This window comes from Neofelis nebulosa, chromosome X (genome assembly GCF_028018385.1).
Source record: "Neofelis nebulosa isolate mNeoNeb1 chromosome X, mNeoNeb1.pri, whole genome shotgun sequence".
Lineage (NCBI taxonomy): Eukaryota > Metazoa > Chordata > Mammalia > Carnivora > Felidae > Neofelis > Neofelis nebulosa.
The window spans coordinates 127580136-127600940 of record NC_080800.1 but is presented as its reverse complement, the minus strand read 5'-3'; the positions used below and the strand labels follow the sequence as shown (position 1 = coordinate 127600940).

Sequence of the window (20805 nt, the reverse complement as noted above, 5' to 3'; positions counted from 1 at the left end):
GGGCGCTCAAGCATCCAACTTAGGCTCAGATCATGAACTCGCGGTTTGTGAGTTTGAGCCCCACGTCAGGCTGTGTGCTGAGTGTGGAGCCCGCTTAAGATTCTCTTCTCTCTCTCTCTCTCTCTCTGTCACAGGGCACCTTAGTGGCTCATTCCATTAAGTGTCTAGCTTCAGCTCAAGTCATGATTTCATGGTTCGTGAGTTCGAGCCCCGTATTTGGGCTCTGTGCTGACAGCTGAGAGCCTGGAACCTGCTTTAGATTCTGTGTCTCCCTCTCTCTGTTCCTCCCCCACTCACACTCTCTCTCTCTCTCTCACTCTCTCAAAAATAAAGATTGCACTGTCTCTCTCTTTCTCTCAAAAATAAAGATTAAGAAAATTTTAATAAAAAATAAAATACTTTAGAGAAAGTAAGGTTAAAGGAAAAAACGATATATGCAGGGGACACATAATTAATTTCTTTGTAGAAGACAAGCAAAATAATACAACAGGAAAAGACACTCAAGGTATAATTTGTGTTCATGTTACAGGAATAAAGGAAGATTTGAGTCTACGATCATAAAGGGCACATGAAGCCCCAGGAATAGTAGAATCTCAACAACACTGATTTTTTAAAACTATATTTCACCGTAAGGATTGGAAAGAGTTTCTCTCTGCCTCTTTATCCTCTATACTCACCTATACACCACTAGCTGCAGCTGTAAAGAGGCTTAAACTAGATGCTTTGTTGCCTGAGGAAATCAGAGAACCGTGTATAAGGAAGTTTTTGTGATTGAGCCCTGGGCCTCGGGCTGCGTGCTGACAACACGGAGCCTGCTTGAGATCCTCTCTCTCCCTCTCTCTCTGCCCCTCCCCCACTCACGCTGGCTTGCTCTCTCCCTCTCTCCGTCTCAAGGAAATAAGCATAAAGAAGTTTAAAAACCTTACTAAATGTCCATTGCCTGGTTAAAGAAACAACTTAAGGATAATCTCGTGGAATCATATTCAGGAAATATTATAGTGGAAAAAGCAGATTATGACAGAGGATATACAACTGAAACCAATTTGTTATTAAAAACTACATGTACAGGGGGAAAAAAGCTTCCAGGGATGTCACCAAAGTATTAGACGTGGGTCACCTCCTTGTGCCGGCGAATGGGCGGCTGTGATTAGTTTCCTATTGTAGCTGCTACTGATTTTCACGTTTCTTTTCATCTAACTGCACTTCCCGGACTTTTCCACAACAAATTGTATTGCTTGATTAGTAAGGTTTTTAAACTTTTTTATACTTATTTCTTTGAGAGGGAGAGAGGGAGAGAGCAAGCCAGCGTGAGTGGGCGAGGGGCAGAGAGAGAGGGAGAGAGAGGATCTCAAGCAGGCTCCGTGTTGTCAGCACGCAGCCCGAGGCCCAGGGCTCAATCACAAAAACCGTGAGATCACGACCGGAGCCGAAATCAAGAGTCCGACACTCAACCGACGAAGCCATCCAGGCACCTGTGATTAGTAAGCTTTTTTCAAATGTTTATTTTTGAGAGAGAGACAAAGCAACAGTACTGGCGCAGGGGGAGAGGGCAGGGAGAGAGAGGATCTCAAGCAGGCTCCACAGTGACATCACAGAGTCCCGGTGCAGGTCTCGAACACATGAACCATGAGATCGTGGCTGAAGCAGAAATCAAAAGTCGGATGCTTAGCTGACTGAGCCACTCAGGCGCCCCTGATTAGTAAGTTTTTTAAAAGATACTTTAAGGGGTGCCTGGGTGGCTAGGTCGGCTGAGCGTCCGACTTCGGCTCAGGTCACGATCTCGCGGTCCGTGGGTTCGAGACCCGCGTCGGGCTCTGTGCTGACAGCTCAGAGCCTGGAGCCTGTTTCCGATTCTGTGTCTCCCTCTCTCTCTGACCCTCCCCCATTCATGCTCTGTCTCTCTCTGTCTCAAAAATAAATAAACGTGTTAAAAAAAATTTTTTTTAAATATATAAAAAAATAAATTAAAAAAAAAAGATACTTTAACAACAAAAGAAGATGGGTGCGTGGCCGGCTCAGTCATTAGAGCATGCAAGTCTCCGTCTTGGGTTGGTGAATTCCAGCCCCACCTTGGCAATAGAGATGACTCCAAAAGGAAATCTTTATTGTGTTATTACATTATTATTTTTTTTAAACGTTTTATTTATTTTTGAGACAGAGAGAGACAGAGCATGAACGGGGGAGGGTCAGAGAGGGGGAGACACAGAATCCGAAGCAGGCTCCGGGCTCCGAGCTGTCAGCACAGAGTCCGACGCGGGGCTTGAACTCACGGACCGCGAGATCGTGACCCGAGCCGAAGTCGGCCGCTCAACCGACTGAGCCACCCAGGCGCCCCAACATTATTTTTTTTTTTAAGGGAGACATAACAAGCAGGGGGCAGGGGGACAGGGGCAGAGGGAGAAAGATAATCTTTTTTTTTAATGTTTTATTTTTAGTTTTGAGAAAGAGAGAAACAGAGCACATGTTGGGGAGGGCAGAGAGACGGAGACACAGAATCGGAGCAGGCTCCAGGCTCTGAGCTGCCATCACAGAGCCCCATGCGGGGCTCGAACTCACGAGCCGTAACATCATGACCTGAGCCACAGTCAGACGCTTAACCAACTGAGCCACCCAGGTGCCCCAAATAAAACCTTTTTTTAATTTTTTTTTTTTTGAAAGAGAGAGAGTGTGTGTACGCGCATGAGCAGCAAAGGATCAGAAAGAGAGAATCCCAAACAGGTTCTAGGCTCTGAGCTGTCAGCCCACAGCCCGACATGGGGCTCAAACTCAGAAACCGTGAGATCATGACCAGAACCGAAGTTGGACACTTAACTGACTGAGCCACCCTGGGACCCCATGACAGAGAGAGAGAGAGAGAGAGAGAGAGAGTCTTAAGCAGGCTCCACACTCAGCCCAGAGCCTGATGTGGGGCTCGATCCCATGACCCTGGGATCATGACCTAAGCCAAAATCAAGAGTTGGACACTCAACCAACCGAGCCCCCAGACTCCCTCAGAACACAATCTTTTAAAAAAAGAACCAGACGTGGAACCTCTGTTCTGTTTCTACTTTTTGAGTGAAAATGATTTCCCAGTGGAAGTTCGTGCATACATCCATCCAAAAGAAGAAAAGCCACGTGACCATACTTGTACATCTACCTCCAACCTCAACTAAACAATTCATCAAAGCATTTTGTCTGAATTAAATCATGTGGTTCATATTAAAAGAAGGCTTTGTCTAAAATCATATCCTGGGGGGTGTCCGGCAGCTTAGTCGGTTGAGCCTCCAACTCTTGGTTTGGGCTCAGGTCATGACCTCGAGGTTTGTAAGTTTGAGCCCCACATCGGGCTCTGCGCTGACAGGGTGAAGCCTACTTGGGATTCTCTCTGTCTCTCCTTCTCTCTCTACCCTTTCCCCCCTGTCTCTCTCTCTCTCTCAAAATAAATAAATAAAAACTTTAAAAATCATATTTTGGAAAAGGTAATGTAATTACAAAGTAACTCTGTGCAGACCAGGAATTCAAACCTCGTTCATCAGTGTCTCTTCTTTTCCCAGTATTCTTGTAGGTGAACCGGTCCAATGAAGCACTAGAAAATTCAGTTGGACAACTGTGGTGTTTGGCTTGCTGGATTCCGAGGGAGTGCAGAGTGTGCTATTTGCTTACAGTAAGGAAGTACCTGTTGGTTAAAACTAAATTGTCTTCCATGTTTATCTTTGCCTTTATTTTCTCCTTTAAAACATGCAATTGAAAAATGGGAATAGCCTTATTGCTGTTTTGATTATAAAAGGAATACATATTTTATTACAAAAAATTTCCTAAAATAAGAAGAAAAAGTACCCGTAATGCCAGTGACCCAGAAATAAATATTGTTAACATCTTGCCACATCCCCTTTCAAACTTTTTTCTATGCTTGTATTACCAGTTTTCCAAAATCTTTTATTTTATTATTTTCTTAATGTTTATTATTTATTTTTGAGAGAGACAGAGAGACAGATTGCTAGAGGGGAGGGGCAGAGAGAGAGAGGGAGACACAGAATCCGAAGCAGGCTCCAGGCCCTGAGCTGTCAGCACAGAGCCCGATGCAGGGCTCGAACCCACAGACTGTGAGATCATGACCTGAGCTGAAGTCGGACGCTTAACCGACTGAGCCACCCAGCCCTCCCCGCCCTTTTTTTTTAAAGAAGGATATCCATCATGTCACACAATTTAAGTTTATTTATTTATTTTTGAGAGAAAGCAAGCAGAGGAGGGGCAGAAAGAGAGAGAGAGAGAATCCAAAGCAGGCTCTGTACTGTCAGCACAGAGCCCAACACGGGACTGTAACCCATGTATACAGTGAGATCATGACCTGAGCTGAAACCAAGAGCCAGAGACGTATAGCCGACTGAGCCACTCAGGCACCCCTCCCAAAATCTTTCCTGTGAAACAACAGTTCTGTTTTATTTTTTTTTTTAACGTTTATTTATTTTTGAGACAGAGAGAGACACAGCATGAACGGGGGAGGGGCCGAGAGAGAGGGAGACACAGAATCGGAAGCAGGCTCCAGGCTCTGAGCTGTCAGCCCAGAGCCCTACGCGGGGCTCGAACTCGCGGACCACGAGATCGTGACCTGAGCTGAAGTCGGATGCTTAACCGACTGAGCCACCCAGGCGCCCCACAACAGTTCTGTTTTAATAAATGTTATGAGATAGGAGGGCTCAATCAATGGCCAACGAAGTTTGAGAGGTGCCAGATTAAACATATTTAAGTATGCTTTTTTAAGATTTTATTTTGAAGCAATCTATGCAGCCAACATGAGGCTCGAACTCACAACCCCGAGATCAAGAGTGACGCACTCCACCGACTGAGCCAGCCAGGTGCCCGTAAGCGTGTTTCTTTGCTCCAGGACTTCCAAAGGCCTTTTGAAAGGCTAACATGACTCTCCACCAGAGGGTATGATGTGCGGTATTTCCCAAAAAAATTTGAACATGGGATTTGTTTTTATGGATTGATCTGCACTCTTTGAGAAATGGATGTGTGCGCACACAGTCACAACCTGTTTTTTTTCATATAGTGTCGGTAAATATATGTCTATACAATTTTAAGTGTCGCATAGTACTCCTTGCCATGGATATGACATAAGTCATGTAACCATTTAGGGTGTTTCTACTTGTTTACTATTATAATATATATTATAATATGATACTATTATAAATGTAATGCTGGTAATAGTTTTACAAATTATTAATTTGCTTTTCCCCTTTGCTGTTCTGAGTTTGAAATCATTCATTCGGTGGATACTTACTGACCACATACTGTGACTCAGGCACTGTTCTGGGCAGGTAACAAAACAGACACTAATCCCAGCTCTTGTGGAGCCCTGTGCTGGTGGAAGGATCCAGATCACTCCGGCAAATTGGTGAACCTCCAACAAGAGGTGTTCCAGGCACAAGGCGCAAGAGGGTACACGTGCTGGGTCAAGAGTACCCCCTCTGCATTCGAAAGCAGCAAAGAAACCAGAGCAAGTGAGGGCAAAGTAGGTCCTTGTGGGCCATTGGAAGGATCCTGGGGTGATAGGGGGGCCAACAGAAGGTTTGGAGCAGAGAAGGGATATAATTTGATAGACGTCTTATACCGTCATGTCAGCTGCCACGTTGAGAATATAGGGGGCCAAAGACAGGAGCAGGGAGACCAGTCAGGTGAGAGATGACTTCACTTGGACCCGGGTGGGGAGCAGCGGAGTTGCGCAAAGTGTCAGATGCTGGAGAGGTCGCGAGGGGAGAATCGGGCAGGATTTGATTCCAAGTCAAATGACGTGCGGGAGAGAGGGAGGCTCCCAGGGGGCCTCCCAGGCTTCTGACCCCAGCGAGTGAAGGGAAACCTGCTGCAAGTTAGGAATTTCCCGCATGAAAAGAAAGACTGAAGTGGTATTTGACTTGATACTGAGGTGAGATCTAGGGAGCCGTCAGCCACAGGCCACCCCGCAGGCCAAGGTGAGCTCGGTTACAGAGGCTGCTGATCAAACCAAAAGGCTGTGCTAGAGGCTAACAGGGGACCAGAGGGCCAAGTGAACAGATTTGGCGTTCCCCACCCCCTTGGCCCCTCCTCGCCCCCAGGGCAAGCCCTGTCCTGTCTTCTAATCCCACAGTCTCACCTGCTTTCAAACTGTATGTACTCTTCAGGGGGTTTCTCTGTTTACTTGCTTTATGTTCTGAGATTCTGCCACGTCGATGCTTATAGACGTGACTAAGATTTGCACCCGTCCTGTCGAATGGCCTATTGCCTGAGAAGAGCTGGACTCACTTAGCCCATCAACTGTAGAAGGACATTTCTACTGTTTCTGGGGTTCGTTTTCTCTTCTCGACAAAGCTTCTAGAAGAGCATGTCTCATAGTGCGCATGGACAAGAGTGTCTCTACGGAATACAGCCTGTGATTGACTTGCTGGGTCAAAGGGTAAGTGCACGCTGCATCATCAATGCCAGCTTCCCAGAGTGATTGCACGGATTTACACTTCCTGCCAGCGTTAGTGGGAGTATAATGTTCCCATGATCCCACATGCTTCAGCACATGGAATATCAGGAGTCTTCTACCCGGGTAGATGAGAGGTTGGATCCTCTTGTGCTCTTAGCCTGCATTTCCCTGATAACCGATGAGGCTGTAGCCCTTTCCCTGTCTTTATGGATCATTCGTCTTTCATATGAAATTCCTGTTAGTGAATTTTGCCCATTTTTCTCATTTGTAGTGTTGTTTACCCATCTGTAGGAATTCTTGATATATTCTGTATACCATTGTTTTGAATGTGATTGAAGTGAAAATGCCTTCTCCCAGCTAGAAGATTCGATTTTCACTCTTGCTAGGATGTATTTTCAAGAGGATGTATTTGCTTGAAGGTAGACGGATTCGCCCATCACTTTCTTCTAAGAAATCCTTTTCTATCCCCATGTCATAAAGGAAGTCTCCTGCATTCCAAAAGTTTTGCACATTTGCCTTTCACATTTAAGTCCTTAAACTACTCCAATTAATTTTCGTAGGGTGTGAGACCGAGTTCAATTTTATTTTTTTACTATTGTGAGAAGCTATACTTTTCCACTCTTGAACCTTGAACTGAATTTCGGTGCCTAAAGGCAGTTCTCGGAATTGAGAGAAGCAGATACCTGCAATAAATTCCAAGAAGCAATAAATTCCAAGGAGCAGACCCAGATTCTGAGCACTGAGCACCCCTGAACCGGAACCGGCCGCCCAGGAAAGCCTGTGAGGCCGGCTTTTCTCTGAGTCAGCTGACTCGGTCGGGGGTACTTTTCGACCCTGAGCCTCCATCAAAACTCTAACTAAATTTTGCTGGAGGAGTCACCCTCTCTGAAGCTCTTCTGACTGCGGTAGTTTGGATAAAGTGTTAGTTTTCACGTCTAACGAGTCTCAGTTTTCATTCTGATGATATGCATCCCGATATGGCCAGTACTACCTAGTGCTAGTCTGCACTTTCCCTACGGCTCTACCTGTTAGGGTCTTGGAACTGCATTGGATCCATAGGCCGACGGAACCTTCCAAACTGTGAATATGACTCAGCTCTCCATTTTGTAGCTCTTCTTTAATGGATTCCAATAGAATCTTGTCATTCTGGCTACACGATACACAGAGTTACATTTATTCCTAGGTATTTTTCATTTTACATGTCACACTGAACGGCATCTCTTAAAACTATATTTTCTTTTTTGAATGTGTATTTATTTAGAGAGAGAGGAGAAATAGGGAGCAGGTGGGAGAAGGGTAGAGAGAGGGAGAGAGAGAATCCTAAGCAGGCTCTGCGCTGTCAGCGCAGAGCCCGACACGGAGCAAATTATATTTTCTGTGTGTTGTTGGTGTATAGAAGTGTGATTGATTTCTGTGTAATGACTGTAGCCAGCAACCTTACTAATACCACTTATTAATTTTAATAATTTATTGATAGATTTTTAAATATTTTACAAAGACAATAAAATATCTGCAGACGGTGACAATTTTGTTTCTTCTTTTCCAATCTTTATAGCTTTTATACTTTTATTTTTACCTGACTGTGCTGGATACGACTTGTAATACAAAATCTTAAAGGAAATGCATTTAGCTTTTTACCACTAAGTATATTTCTTGTAGATTTTTTACCAATAACTTTTTTTAATGGAAGTTTTTTTTTTTTTTTTAACGTTTATTTTTGAGACAGAGAGAGACAAAGCATGAACGGTCAGAGAGAGGGAGACACAGAATCTGAAACAGGCTCCAGGCTCTGAGCTGTCAGCACAGAGCCCGACGCGGGGCTCAAACTCACGGACCGCGAGATCATGACCTGAGCTGAAGTCGGCCGCTCAACCAACTGAGCCACCCAGGCGCCCCAATGGAAGATTTTTTAAATGGCTATTTTATTTATTTTGAGAGGCAGAGAGAGGGAGAGAGCTCAAGTACGGGAGGGGCAGAGAGAACCCCAAGCAGGCTAGGGGAACCATGAAATCATGACCTGAGCTGAAATCAAGAGTCAGACACTTAACTGACTGAGCCACTCACATGCCTTACAAATAACTTTTAAAGATCAGGTTAAGGATGCTCCCATCTATGCCTAGTTTGTTAAAAGTTTGTTTTTTACTACCAAGAATAGATGTTGACTTCAATTGAATATTTTTCATCTGCTGAGATAGATAATAGGATTTTCCCATTAATATGTTAACATGGTAAATTTGGATTAATACATTTTCTTTTGTTTTTCTTGATTAATACATTTTCTAACATTAAGCTAATCTTGAATTCAAATACTGAAGGTTTGGGACCAATTTGGTTATGTGCAGTTTCTGCCAGATCGCACCCCCTGGGGCCTTTTCTTGTTTGTGTGTAGTGATTTTTTGTATTTTACTGTGAGCTGCAGGGGCAAACTGTACTTACAAATTCTCAAGGGAGAATTTTTGTTTAGCCTCTTGTGGTAGGCACAGTTAGTAGTCCTGCAGAAAATAGATTAGTGGTCGCCAAGGGCCAAGGACCAGGGGGCTGGGGAGTGCCTGCTAATGGGGCTGAGGCTTCCTTTGAGCGTGATGAAAATGTTCTGGAATGAGAGAGTGGTGATGGTTCTACTAAAAAACACTGACTTGTTCACTTTGAATGGGTGAATTTTATTCCGTCTTGGGCTAGTCCTCAGAGGAGGCCTCCTTCATGGGGAGGTGGGGAAAAGGAAGCTTGGTTTGGCTCAGAAGAAGTGAGGCCATGTGTACTGTGGTTTCTCTACCCAGACGAACGAGGCAACTCTAGTTCTGAATATATTCTCTGTGCATAAAGGAAGGTCTGGACGGTTCCAGAGCAAACTGGGGAGGGTTGCTCCCTCTGGAGAGTGGGAATCGATGAAGGGTGAGTGCAACTGCTGGCTAAGAGGTCGGACGCATGTCCAATTGTAAGACAGTGCTTTCCTCACTAGTGGTACCAGTTTTGACTCCCAGCAGCAATGTTCAAGAACTCATATGGACTCATATCGGCTCTAACACTTGATATGGTAAGACTTTCCCAATTTTGATAACTGAGTGGGCATACAGTGAAGTCTTGACTTGCTTCTATCTCCCTGGTCACTAACGAACTTGAACATCTGTTTGTATGTTTATTGATCATATGTATTTCTCCATATGTGAGATGTTTATTTCCTGTTTTTTACCCATTTGTCTACTGGATTATTTTACTCTTTTATTTATTTTTTTTTTAATTTTTTTTCAACGTTTTTTATTTATTTTTGGGACAGAGAGAGACAGAGCATGAACAGGGGAGGTGCAGAGAGAGGGAGACACAGAATCGGAAACAGGCTCCAGGCTCCGAGCCATCAGCCCAGAGCCTGACGCGGGGCTCAAACTCACGGACCGCGAGATCGTGACCTGGCTGAAGTCGGACGCTTAACCGACTGCGCCACCCAGGCGCCCCTATTTTACTCTTTTAAAGACTTTATTTTTAAGTAATCTCTACCCCTAACGTGGGGCTGAATCTCACAATCCCAAGATCAAGAGTCATGTGCTCTACTGACTGAGCCAGCCAGGTGCCCCTCTACTGCCTTTTTAAATACTGTTAATTTATAGTCCTTTATGTATTTATAACAGGAACTGTTTGTCATTTGCCTATACTCAAAATGCACATGTGGTCTCTCAATGCACATGTGGTCTTTTTTGCTTTTTGGTTTGTTTTTTGACAAGTAAAAGTTCTTACTGTTAACAAAGTCAAACTTATCAGCATTCTGTTTTATAGTCAGTCGTTTGTCCGCATTAAGAAATCTTTTCCTATCCCCCAAACTAAGAGTTCTTTGCTGATGTTTTGTTTCAAGAGCTTTTTGACATTTAAGCGTGTTTTTGACATTTAAGTTCTTAATCCATCTGGAATAGATTGTTTTTGCAGGAAGAAGGCTCTAATTTTATCTCTTTCAATATAAATAACCATTTTCCAGCTTCAGTTAATAAAAGTCTTTCTTGAGTTACCTAACACGCCAAGTGCATCGTATACCACAGTTGTACACGTGCAGGGTGTGTCTGCGTTCTGTAATGTATTGCGTTGCTCAGTTAGTATATCCCTGCACAAGTATCAAACTCTTAATTTCGATAGCACCCTCTTTCCTTGTCCGTCTCTGTCTCTGTGTCTCTCAGCTTTCTATACTTCCTTTAGGGTAATCTTGGAGAAGGGAGCCATCAAAGCCCCTTTCAAAGCCGTTGGACTTTTCAAAGCCCCATCAAAGCCGTTGGACTTTCTCCTCGTGGCTATATGGTACTGGAAGGTCCGCATAAGATTATATAGAGCAATGAACTGCTTATAATAGTGTGAGGTTACTAGCCTCGGGAAAAGGGGACCAGGTTTGGGTCAGGTAAAGGTATCTATGGATGTAGACAGCCCTGAGCCCGGTAAGCCCAGTCAATGTTTTGTTCAGAAACCCTTCCATGATTTAGACTGCTGCTTTAACGCCACCAAAGCATTAGGATGCTAAGGAATCCTGTTCTAGGATTCCTAAGGAATGTCGGTTCCCTTTACTTCCACTGATCCCTCAAAATTTCTGTGGCATTAAGAGTAGAAGATGTGGCGTAAGACAAGTAAAAACAGTTTGCTGTTCGGGGCAATCAGGCCTCCCATCACCGAACTGCAGCCAGCAATGTAAATGACAGGGTACCGGCAGCCCAGGAGCCTTAGAGGCATTTTCGTAACGCGCTGGGCCCGCAGAGATTTCTGGGTAGAGCCCGGAGTCGGAGCGACGGCTTCCTTCCAGTCCCCACCGATTCGGCCAGGGCTGTGGGCGGAGCCGGTGGGCCCTCCGCCGGGAGGGCGCGGTCTGCTGGGTTCCTTACAGCCCCTCTGGGTTCAGCCTCGAGGTTAGCCGGGGGCGGGGCCAGGGCAGGGGCGGGGCGGTGCTCCGTCCCCGCCCTTCCAGCGCGCCGCCCGCGGGGAGGTGACGGGGCCGCGCCGCCGGGGCCGCGCCGCCTGCGCCGCCTCCGCCGCCTCCGCCGCCCCGCAGGCCTTGGCGCTCGCACTCCCGGCTCTGCCCGCCTCGCGGCTCGCGGCCTCGCGTCGAGTCTCCGGCAAGATGACGCTCAAGGCGAGCGAGGGCGAGGGCGGGGGCGGCATGCGCACCGCGCTCTCCGACCTCTACCTGGAGCACTTGCTGCAGAAGCGCAGCCGGCCCGAGGTGAGAGGGCCCCGCGGCGTCCTGGGCGCGGGGTGCGGGGACGGGGCTCGGCTCCAGGCCGCGCCGCCCGCCGCGGGACCTGCTCGGTCCGCGGCTCCGGCCGCGGGCGGCCGGCCGGCCTCGGAGCCGAGCCCGCGGCGGCTACCGGGGTTCGTTCGGGGGCTTCAGGTGCGGTGGGTCTTCCCCCCACCCCCGCAGCCTTTCTGGGTGGAAACTCGGAGAGGCCGCGGCCTGTACACAGCGCTGGTTAAGGTCAAGGCAAACTTCCCCGTGGACGGAAGTCAGGGTGACAGAAAGACTTTGGGGAACAGATCCAAGAAGAGTGGGTCCGCCTGCGTGTTGAACTGCTCGCGTGTCTGGGTCCGCAGAGAAGGTTGTAAAACCCAACTCTGCCTCTAAAGCGCTCACTCACCGTCCCTCCGCATTCGCGCACGGCCCCTGGGGCTGCGGTGCAGACGGGGTGGCCCGTGTGCATGTTCGGGTGGACAGGGGATCCAGGAGTGGCTGACGTCATTGTGCCCTCCGGATTCCTGGTAAAGAGCCAGGATGGGTGGTAAAGAGCCGTTATCCTCTATCCTCAAAGATGCCCAGAAGAGGTTGATGGTTTCCGTGTTATCTGTCATATAGTTCCGAGTGTGGGTTTCACCCACCAAAAGGAGGTCCTCTCCGGCGGAGGTGCAGCCAGCAGAATGCTCGCTCACTCATCCGGAGGCTGCGGCTGGCTCGCAGTTGGAGCCATCACCCCGAAGATAGGCCCGGTGACCCCGCACCTAGCCTGGCCTGCTGCACGAACTGGGGGTCAGGTACCACTAGTGAATGTGCAGAGAGAGAGAGCGAGAGCGAGAGTGTGAGCCAGAGCCAGGCAGCAGCTGTGTTTCTGCCCTGACCCAGCCTGAAGTCAGCGTGAATCTCTGTTCTCCACAGCAAGATTTTTCAGGGCAGGGCTATTTCATGCTCACGGTTTTTATTTTAAATGCCTGATAAATAGGTCCTCAGAAATGTTTGCTGAATTAATAAACGACTGAAGAGGTGGACATTAGAGATTTCGCATAACCTTCCACTTCCACAGATGATGATACTGAAGGTTCACAAGGTAAAGCAAACAGGAGAGCCGTGACTCTGGACTGGAAGCTCCAGGAAACAGTTGATAAGCATCAGTGCCATGTTCACACCTGTCTGTTGTTTCCAGTCATGATGGCAATATTCTAGGCTTCAGTGAGTGCTAGAATGACCCAGTGGGTGAGACACTATTGTTCTTCAAATGGCAAGACAAAATTGGACTTTCCGTTCTCTAGTAGAATATGCACTAAGAGGGAATCGGGGTCTAAAACTACCTGGCTCCCCGTAGGCTTGGATGTGTGATTTTGCTTCTCCTCTATAATTGGTTCACTTGGCTGAGCCTTGACTTTTTAATAAAAATCTCCTTATTAAATTTACTCTTGGCAGCTGTATTGAAGTATATAATTAGCATACATATAATTCATAAATGCATTTGCTCTGTTCAGTAAGATTTAACAAATGCCTATGGTCATGTAACCGTCACCAAAATCCTGATATAGAACCCTTACATTTCTCCAGAAAGTTCCCTGGTGATCCTTTACAGTCTTATAAATGGAATCCAACTGTATCAGGCTCCTGTCACTGAGCCCAACAAGAGCCCCGTATATAACGAAGTGACCCGACTTTGTGTAAACCTCTCTGCTCCTTACGAGCAGGCTTGAGAGATTGCGTGGCTCTTTGAAACAAAGAGTTTCACTACAAGAGTTATGTTGTGGCGCACCCTTTGAGTAAACAGTTTCTATGGAGCTGGCAGTTGGTCCCAAAGTACTGCGTATGGGCCTACTGGGTAGCCACTGTGTTTTGGTGTTATTAAAGGATTTGAAGAAGATGACAGAAGAAACTTGCTAGCTTGCTGAATGGAGTAGCATCCATATCTGGCAAGGTGTGGACATTGGACATTGCCCGTGTATCCCTGGGCAAGCTGCCTAAGCTCTCTGTGCCTTAGGTTTCTCCTCTGTCAGACACGCCTGTGTGGAGGGTTGTGGAGGCAGTGACCTGACGTGATGCATGTCGAGCACTTAGAACTGCACAGGGGCATCCTACATGTCCCTAAGAACCGCCTGTCCAGTAGCAGTCAGCACGGCCCCATACTGGTAAGAAGTACGAAAACCTGGGAAGGACTTGTGGGCTGTAACAGAATTCTCAAAATGATGTTGCTGAAGGCCTCGTTTACGGAGAGTGCTTTCTGTAAAAGTTCTCAAGACTCAAAACCTGAAGTTGCACTTCTGATCATAGGCCACATTTAATATTGAAAAAGTATTGCCAAAAAATAATTTTGCAATAGGTTTGAACAATGGCCTGTCTCCCATACTGAAGTACATTTCTTTCCTTGGAGAAACTCATAAGCTACCTCTGGCCTTATTCTTTACAGCAGGGCTCATTAGTGCATGTAAATTTGCTCATAGAATTCCTCTTCCATCCTGCTAAAAACAACACTTTTCCCATGAAGTAGTATGTCGAAAATCCCTCAACATTCGCTTGGGCGTCTCCCGTGATGAAAAATGACCTAAAATAGGTCAGGCTACAGGTGAGCTTCCACTAAGATCTATTCTTTTTAATGTTTCTTTATTTTTGAGAGAGAGCGCACGAGCAGAGAGGGAGCAGAGATAGAGGGGGACAGAGGATGCAAAGTGGGCACTGCGCTGATAGCACAGAGCCCGACACAGGGCTTGAACTCATGAGCCGTGAGATCATGTCCTGAGCCAAAGCCAGATGCCCCTAAAATCTGTCGATTCTTAGGCAGCAGATGCATTAGTCCACACTGGTCGTCCTTGGCTATGATGTAGTCTTGTTGATCGCCTACTGTGTGTGGACCTGGTTCTGGGGCTGAGGAGTCAACGATGAAGGCCACAGAGGCAGGCAGGTGTAGGGCACTGTGAAGCAGCCAGACCTTGAGTCTTGGGGTATCTAGGATATAATTGGTGAACAGCGCTCCAGGCGGAGGGGAACTGCTTGGGTGAAGCCATTGAGGTTCTTGTTGAGTAACACTTTGAGTCTGATCATTCTCTGTTGTGAAAAGTAATACACCCCCCTAGTTGTGACAATCAAAAAATGCCTTGATACACTGTAAAATGTCTTGATACACTGTAAAATGTCCCCTGGGGAAAGGGAAACAAAATCAGTTGACATTTCATGGATGCAGACATTTTACCCATAAGTAGTGAATTGCTCATACCTCCTAAAAAAGGAGGACCCTGGGGGTGCCTGGGTGGCTGTCCATTAAGCGTATGACTTTGGCTCAGGTCATGATCTCACGATTCATGAGTTCCAGCCCGGTGTCAGGCTGTGTGCTGACAGCTCAGAGCCTGGAGCCTGGTTTGGATTCTGTGACTCACTCTCTCTCTGCCCCTTACCCATTCATTCTCTGTCTCTCAAAAAATAAATAAATGTTAAGAAAATTTTTTTAAATAAAAAAGAAAAGGAGGGCCCTGGGTGTGGAGTGTAAGAAGGCAGGAGTAAGCACATCTCCAGCAGTGGCTGGGGGGGGGGGGGAGGGGAAGTCACCCCAGGGTAGGGAACAGGAAGAAAAACTCTGAATTAGGGAACCAGGGTACAACTTTCATAATATGGAATTTTCTCTTCTGATTGTTCACTTTTTCCTTTTCCTTTATATAAAGAAATATACATGAACCAAAAACATAGGTAGGTCTTTGCTCAAAAGTCACCCTCCTTGCAAGGGAAGAAGCCTTTGCCTCTATACACAGTACACTGGGTAGATAAAGCACACTGGAAAAGGATCTTTAGACACTTGGCCTTTGGATTGATTGATGTATGTGTTCTCAAATGATTTAGTGCCTGAGAAACAGTGTGCCTAGTTAATGCATGATTTTTAAGATAGTACTTGGCCAGAAACTCCTGGCTCTAGGCCTTTCTCTCCCCAGTTCTTCTCCAGCTCTTGTCATTTGTGGTAAAAGTGCTGATTTCTGTCTAATACTTTACAGCACTCTTGATTTTCTCAGTTTCTCTTTTTTTTTTTAATTTTTACAAAACGTTTATTTTTGTGAGAGACAGAGCATGAGCAGGTGAAGGGCAGAGAGAGAGAGGGAGACACAGGATCTGAAGCAGTCTCCAGGCTCTTTTTAAGTTTATTTATTTATTTTGAGAGATGGAGAAATTGTGGGTAGGGGAGGGGCAGAGAGAGAGAGAGAGAGAGGGAATCCCAAGCAGTCTCTGCGCCGTTAGTGCAGAGTCCGATGCAGGGTTCGAACTCAAGAACCTGTGAGTTCATGACCTGGACTGAAACCAAGAGGTGGACGCTTAACTGACTGAGCCACCCAGAGGCCCATCCTGTTTGTTTTTCTGCCCCAAATTGGAAGCGGATCCTGCCCAGGCTGGAGTAGGTGTTTGCACCACCCCCCCCTCCACCACCATAGTCTGCCCTGTGGTGATGGCTTGCCTTCTTCGCCTGGCCTTCTAAGTCTCCATGTGAAAGCAGTTGGCAAAGAGCCTAACAGTAGGCTGAACAAATGTTTGTCCTCTCCTACGTTCACTGTCACTCTTAATCCGATTGTTTGGATGAAAAAACCAGCTTTAGTTGTCCCAGTTTTATTCCCCCCCCGCAACTGGCCACCCCCCGACCTCCACCCCCGCCAAGTGCCAAGTTTGTTTTTCATCTCTTTTTAAATCCCAGCTTCCTTTGACCAGCTGCCTGTGCCCTTTGAACCCCGCTGCAGATGTTTCCTCCGAAGGGGCTTTCAGAGCAGCGGGGCGTTAGCACTCCCACAGTTTGGATAATGAAAGGCCAAAAGGCTGCAGAGCAAAGGCCAGACGTGGAGCCGTGGGTGGGTGTTTATGCCCCAATTTCTCCAGAATCCTAGTGGTCGAGCAGTCGTCTTTAACCGGAGCCGCTCCCACCATGCCCACCCTAGCCCTGGGGCCTCCCATGTGCACCAGAGAGGAGGGTGGTGATTTTTAAGGTTGAAGTGAACCCTGCAAAATGGAATCTAGCACATTTGACTTTAGTATTTGTTCAACGTGACTCGCGTCACCTAGCAATCGCATGGCAGTGGTGGTGACGGAGGGGGGTAGTAGTGGCCCAAAAAAAAGCAGGACTTGCCTTGGGAGTGATTCATGTCATCAGTGAGTGTTGAGCAAGCTCCCTAAATTAGAGCCAGGCAGAGTTCTAGGTGCCCGGGACCCAAGAGTGAGTAAAATGAAGACCCCTGCCTGTGTGGTACTTGTCTTGCAGCTTGAGGAGACAAAATAAACAGAAGGGACAGACAAATCTCTGTCTCAAAGTGGAATGTATTACCAGCTGTGGAAACAAGAAACGTTGGAGCAAATCAGGGACCAGGACACAAGCCTGCTCCATGGCAGACGAGTGGATGACCCGGTGGGACAGGACTGCAATTTCATCGGTCAGTCTTGGGCACGTCCATTACCCTGAGGCAAAGGCAGCCTCCTTCCCTTTCTCCTGAGTTCAGTCTGGCCAGTTGTGTAGCAGGAGGACTGCAACGCGGCCTCATTGGGCGGAACTTGTGTCTGAGTCCTGGTTCCTCTGTCTTTGCGTCCCACTGAAGAGCAGACCGCTCCTTGGTCTGCCCCTAGGACTTCCTGTCGTCTTCCCCTTCATCCCCCATAGATGCCATCCTCCTCACCATTCAGAAAGCCTGGGTGAAGCTCCATTTCAAAACTTGGTGAAGCTAGTTTTGAAGAAAGTTGAAACCTTGTTTTGAGTCTTTTGAGCACATACAGTCTAAGACCATCTTAAACTTGATGGAGGAAATCTTTCCATTTATTATTTATGTTGGATACATGAATGAATGAATGAATGAATGAACGAACGACTTGTCCTTATAGTCATGAGCTGCCAAGGGCAGAGACCATGACTTAACCATGTGGAGATCTGTACTTCATGGGGTCTCAGCCTCGCAGATTGAATTAAGAAGTCACCTTCACTCTGCGTGTGTGTGTGCATGTACAGACGTCAAATATAAGTGTCTGTCTGTGTGTTGTTGCTCCTACAGTTGTCATGAGGAGACAGACATGAGGGCTGGTCAGAGGAATTTGCGACATGAGGTTGAGGAGTAGTGTAGGGAAGTTCCAAGGAAGACAGGCCCCGGGGAGTGTAGCGTGTATCTCAGAAGGACAGGGCTGCTCAGTGACAAGTCTGTGGTGGAGAACATCGCGCTTTGCTTTTAGAAGCCTTACTGTTGCAAGTTGGTTCTTTAGTTAGCACGTTCGACATTTCCGCTTATCTTCGTCATCGTTTGCAACTTCTGGGCGAGTGTGAGAGTGACTCTTAGTCATCTCGAAGAACATCTTGATGGATAAGCACATTTGAAAGACCAACCTTTGGGATGGCAGCTCTTGGACTTTTCTGACTGGAATGTGTTCTGCCTCTGGTAAGCTCTGCTGAGTCCTTAACTTAAAGGCTGACGCGTTCAAAAACGATCTTTGTAATATAGCTGAATAAGAACAATATGAGGTAAGTGCCAGTTTATCTGCCTGTTCTAGGTACACAACCGTGTAGGCTTCTTCTCCTTTCAAAGGTCAGTTTGTGTTCTCTGGACTAAGACTTTCTAATCTGTCATCGCTTAGAGCGTTCTGCAGGGGCCGCGGAGTCTGGAAACTGAGGTGAATCATCGTAAGCAGTTTATTGGTCCTACGTTACAGCACACAATAAAAGAACACGATCCGTGTTTCCTGACTTTATGGCCACCTGTAAACCACTGTGCTTAGCAACGCGCATAAACGGTAGCTGCTGATAAACCCGTGGAATGATTGCCTGAGTTTAGTTTTCAGCCCCATGGGTAATAGTGGTAAAAAATCAATAAATGAGGGTCAAGGAAAGTCCTGGATTCTATTTTGGACTCGGAGGCCCGACATGTGAGATTGCAGCCCATCGTGTTTTCACCGCGGCCGTGGTCAGAGGGCCTTCGGTTCCTCACCCCCCACATCCCTCCTGTAACATGCAGGGTGAAAATGTACAGACAGCGCAGGCGATTAATTTGTGAAAGGGATTCTTCCTTCCAACTTGGCACTGCTTCTCCTCTGATTTGCTGAATCCACCTACTTGAAATATTTAATGTCTCACCCTGTTGTGTGGACTGTGGCAGCAGCTGTTCAGCTTTGAAGAGGCTTAACCACACCGTCCCAGGTCACCATGGGCCGTGCTTTGGGGACCTGTTTGATCACCGTGTATCGTGGCCTCTGACTTTCCTGTCCCAGAACACGAATGGGGATCCGAAGACCGATCGTGTACGCTGCATACTTGTCAAGGACCTGTCATCGGTACCCATTCTTCGGTACCAGGCTTTCTCAGAGTTCTTTGGTTGCAGATGGGCGCTGCTTGCCTGCCACTTTGCTACTTATTTTATCCAAAGAAGTTCAGTTCTATCTACTGGGAGTTCAATCGTAGTACAGTATGAAAACCACGCAGTTGACATCAGTACAACGTATGCGTGTAGTTCTGTCTCATTTTGTCATGTGTGCATGTGTATAACCACCGCCTCCACCATCAAGGTGCAGAACCGACCGCTACTGTCACCACATTGCTCCTCATTCTTACTGTCGCCCTGACCTTGGCAGCCACTGATCTGTTCTCCATCTCTATAATTTTCCATCTCAAAAATGTTATTTAGAGCTCCTGGGTGGCTCAGTCATTAAGCATCTGACTTTAGCTTAGGTCGTGATCTCATGCTTCATGAGTTCAAGCCCTGCTTCCAGTGAGCATGTGCCCTGCTTCTGGTGAGCCCCGCTTCTCTCTCTCTCTCTCCCCCTCTCTCTCTCTCCCCCTCTCTCCCCCTCATTCCCTTGTACCCCCCCCTCAAAAAAATGTTATGTAAATGGATTCATAGAATATGCAACCTTTTGAGATTGGCTTTTTTTTCACTCATCAGAGTGCCTCTGTTCCTTGTTGTTGCTGAGACATGTTTGGTGGTACGGATGGGCCGCGGTCATCTGTTGAATGGCTTACCCAATTATAGGCCATTCTGGTTGTTCCCACGTTTCGGCTATTAGGCATAAAGTTGTTATAAGGCTTCACATACAAGTTTTGTGTGAACATTTCTCTAGGGGTGACATGGCTGGATTGTAAGGTGGTTGTTTCATTTAAAAACATTTTTTTTTAATTTTTAAATTTTATCTTATTATGTCTTGTGGGTTTTTTAAGAAAGTCCCTAACTCTCTTGTGAAATGGCCGTGCGATTTTACACTCCCATCAGCAAGGATGTGAGATTCCGTTCTCTGCGTCCTCACAGGCATTTAGTGTCGTCTGTTTTATGTTAGTTCATCCCTTGCCGTTCCTCCTTATTTATCTTCCTTAGTGAAATATTTCTTCCTGTCTTTGGCTCTTTTAGGGGAAAGGGTAGCAAATAATTTGTGATTGCTTTAAACAACTACACCCAGGCCTCGTGCAGTGCTGCCAGCATCGGGTGCGGTCCTGCGCCCCGGGTGTGCGCACCCCAGGCCCGTGGTGGCGGAAGCTTTCCCCTTGCCTTCATGGTTTGCCGTGAGCCCGCCTCGTCCCCGAAAGACAGAAACACGCCGTCATTTCTCCGCTACGACTTCCATGGTCCCGTTGGCACTGCTGGATGTACCTTCTTCTCGGCTCGGGTTTGCCTCTCTGCACCGTGGCCATCACCGTGTCCCCGCGGCAGCGGCGGGGAGTCTGGTCGGGCGTCCCTCGGTCCCCTCCGTAGAGATGATGCATGGAGTTTTGGCTCCTGTGTGGTCAGCACAGTTGATCACGGCTGCTACCGAAAGACCCAGGGAAGTCTGGAATTTCGCACCGGGGCTCCCGCCGTGTCCTCTCTTCCACATCTTGAATGTTCCAGAACGGGATGCTTTGACCATTTTTTAATTAGATTGTTTTTTTAGTTTTTCTTAATATTCCAGTTACCATACAGTGCAATATTAGCTTCAGGTATACAATATAGTGATCCTACACTTCCGTACGACAGCCGGTGCTCCTCACAAGCCCTCCTTCATCCCCATCACCTGTCTCACCCATCCCCCACATCCCCTCTGGGAACCATCAGTCTTCTCTATAGGGTTTTTTTCTTCAAGTTTTTAATTTTTTTTTTTTTTCAACGTTTTTAATTTATTTTTGGGACAGAGAGAGACAGAGCATGAACGGGGGAGGGGCAGAGAGAGAGGGAGACACAGAATCGGAAACAGGCTCCAG

At 47.0% G+C, this 20805-nt stretch overlaps 1 protein-coding gene across 1 annotated transcript in view; it reads left to right on the top strand.

Annotated features, from left to right (window-relative positions):
- The first annotated feature begins 11406 nt into the window (after positions 1–11406).
- Positions 11407–20805, top strand: part of MPP1 (MAGUK p55 scaffold protein 1) — a 30811-nt gene continuing 21412 nt past the window's right edge. Inside the window, exon 1 of the mRNA XM_058714865.1 lies at positions 11407–11618. Within this exon, the coding sequence (XP_058570848.1) occupies positions 11517–11618 (102 nt within the window). The 5' untranslated portion in view covers positions 11407–11516. The remainder of the gene's footprint in view (positions 11619–20805) is intronic.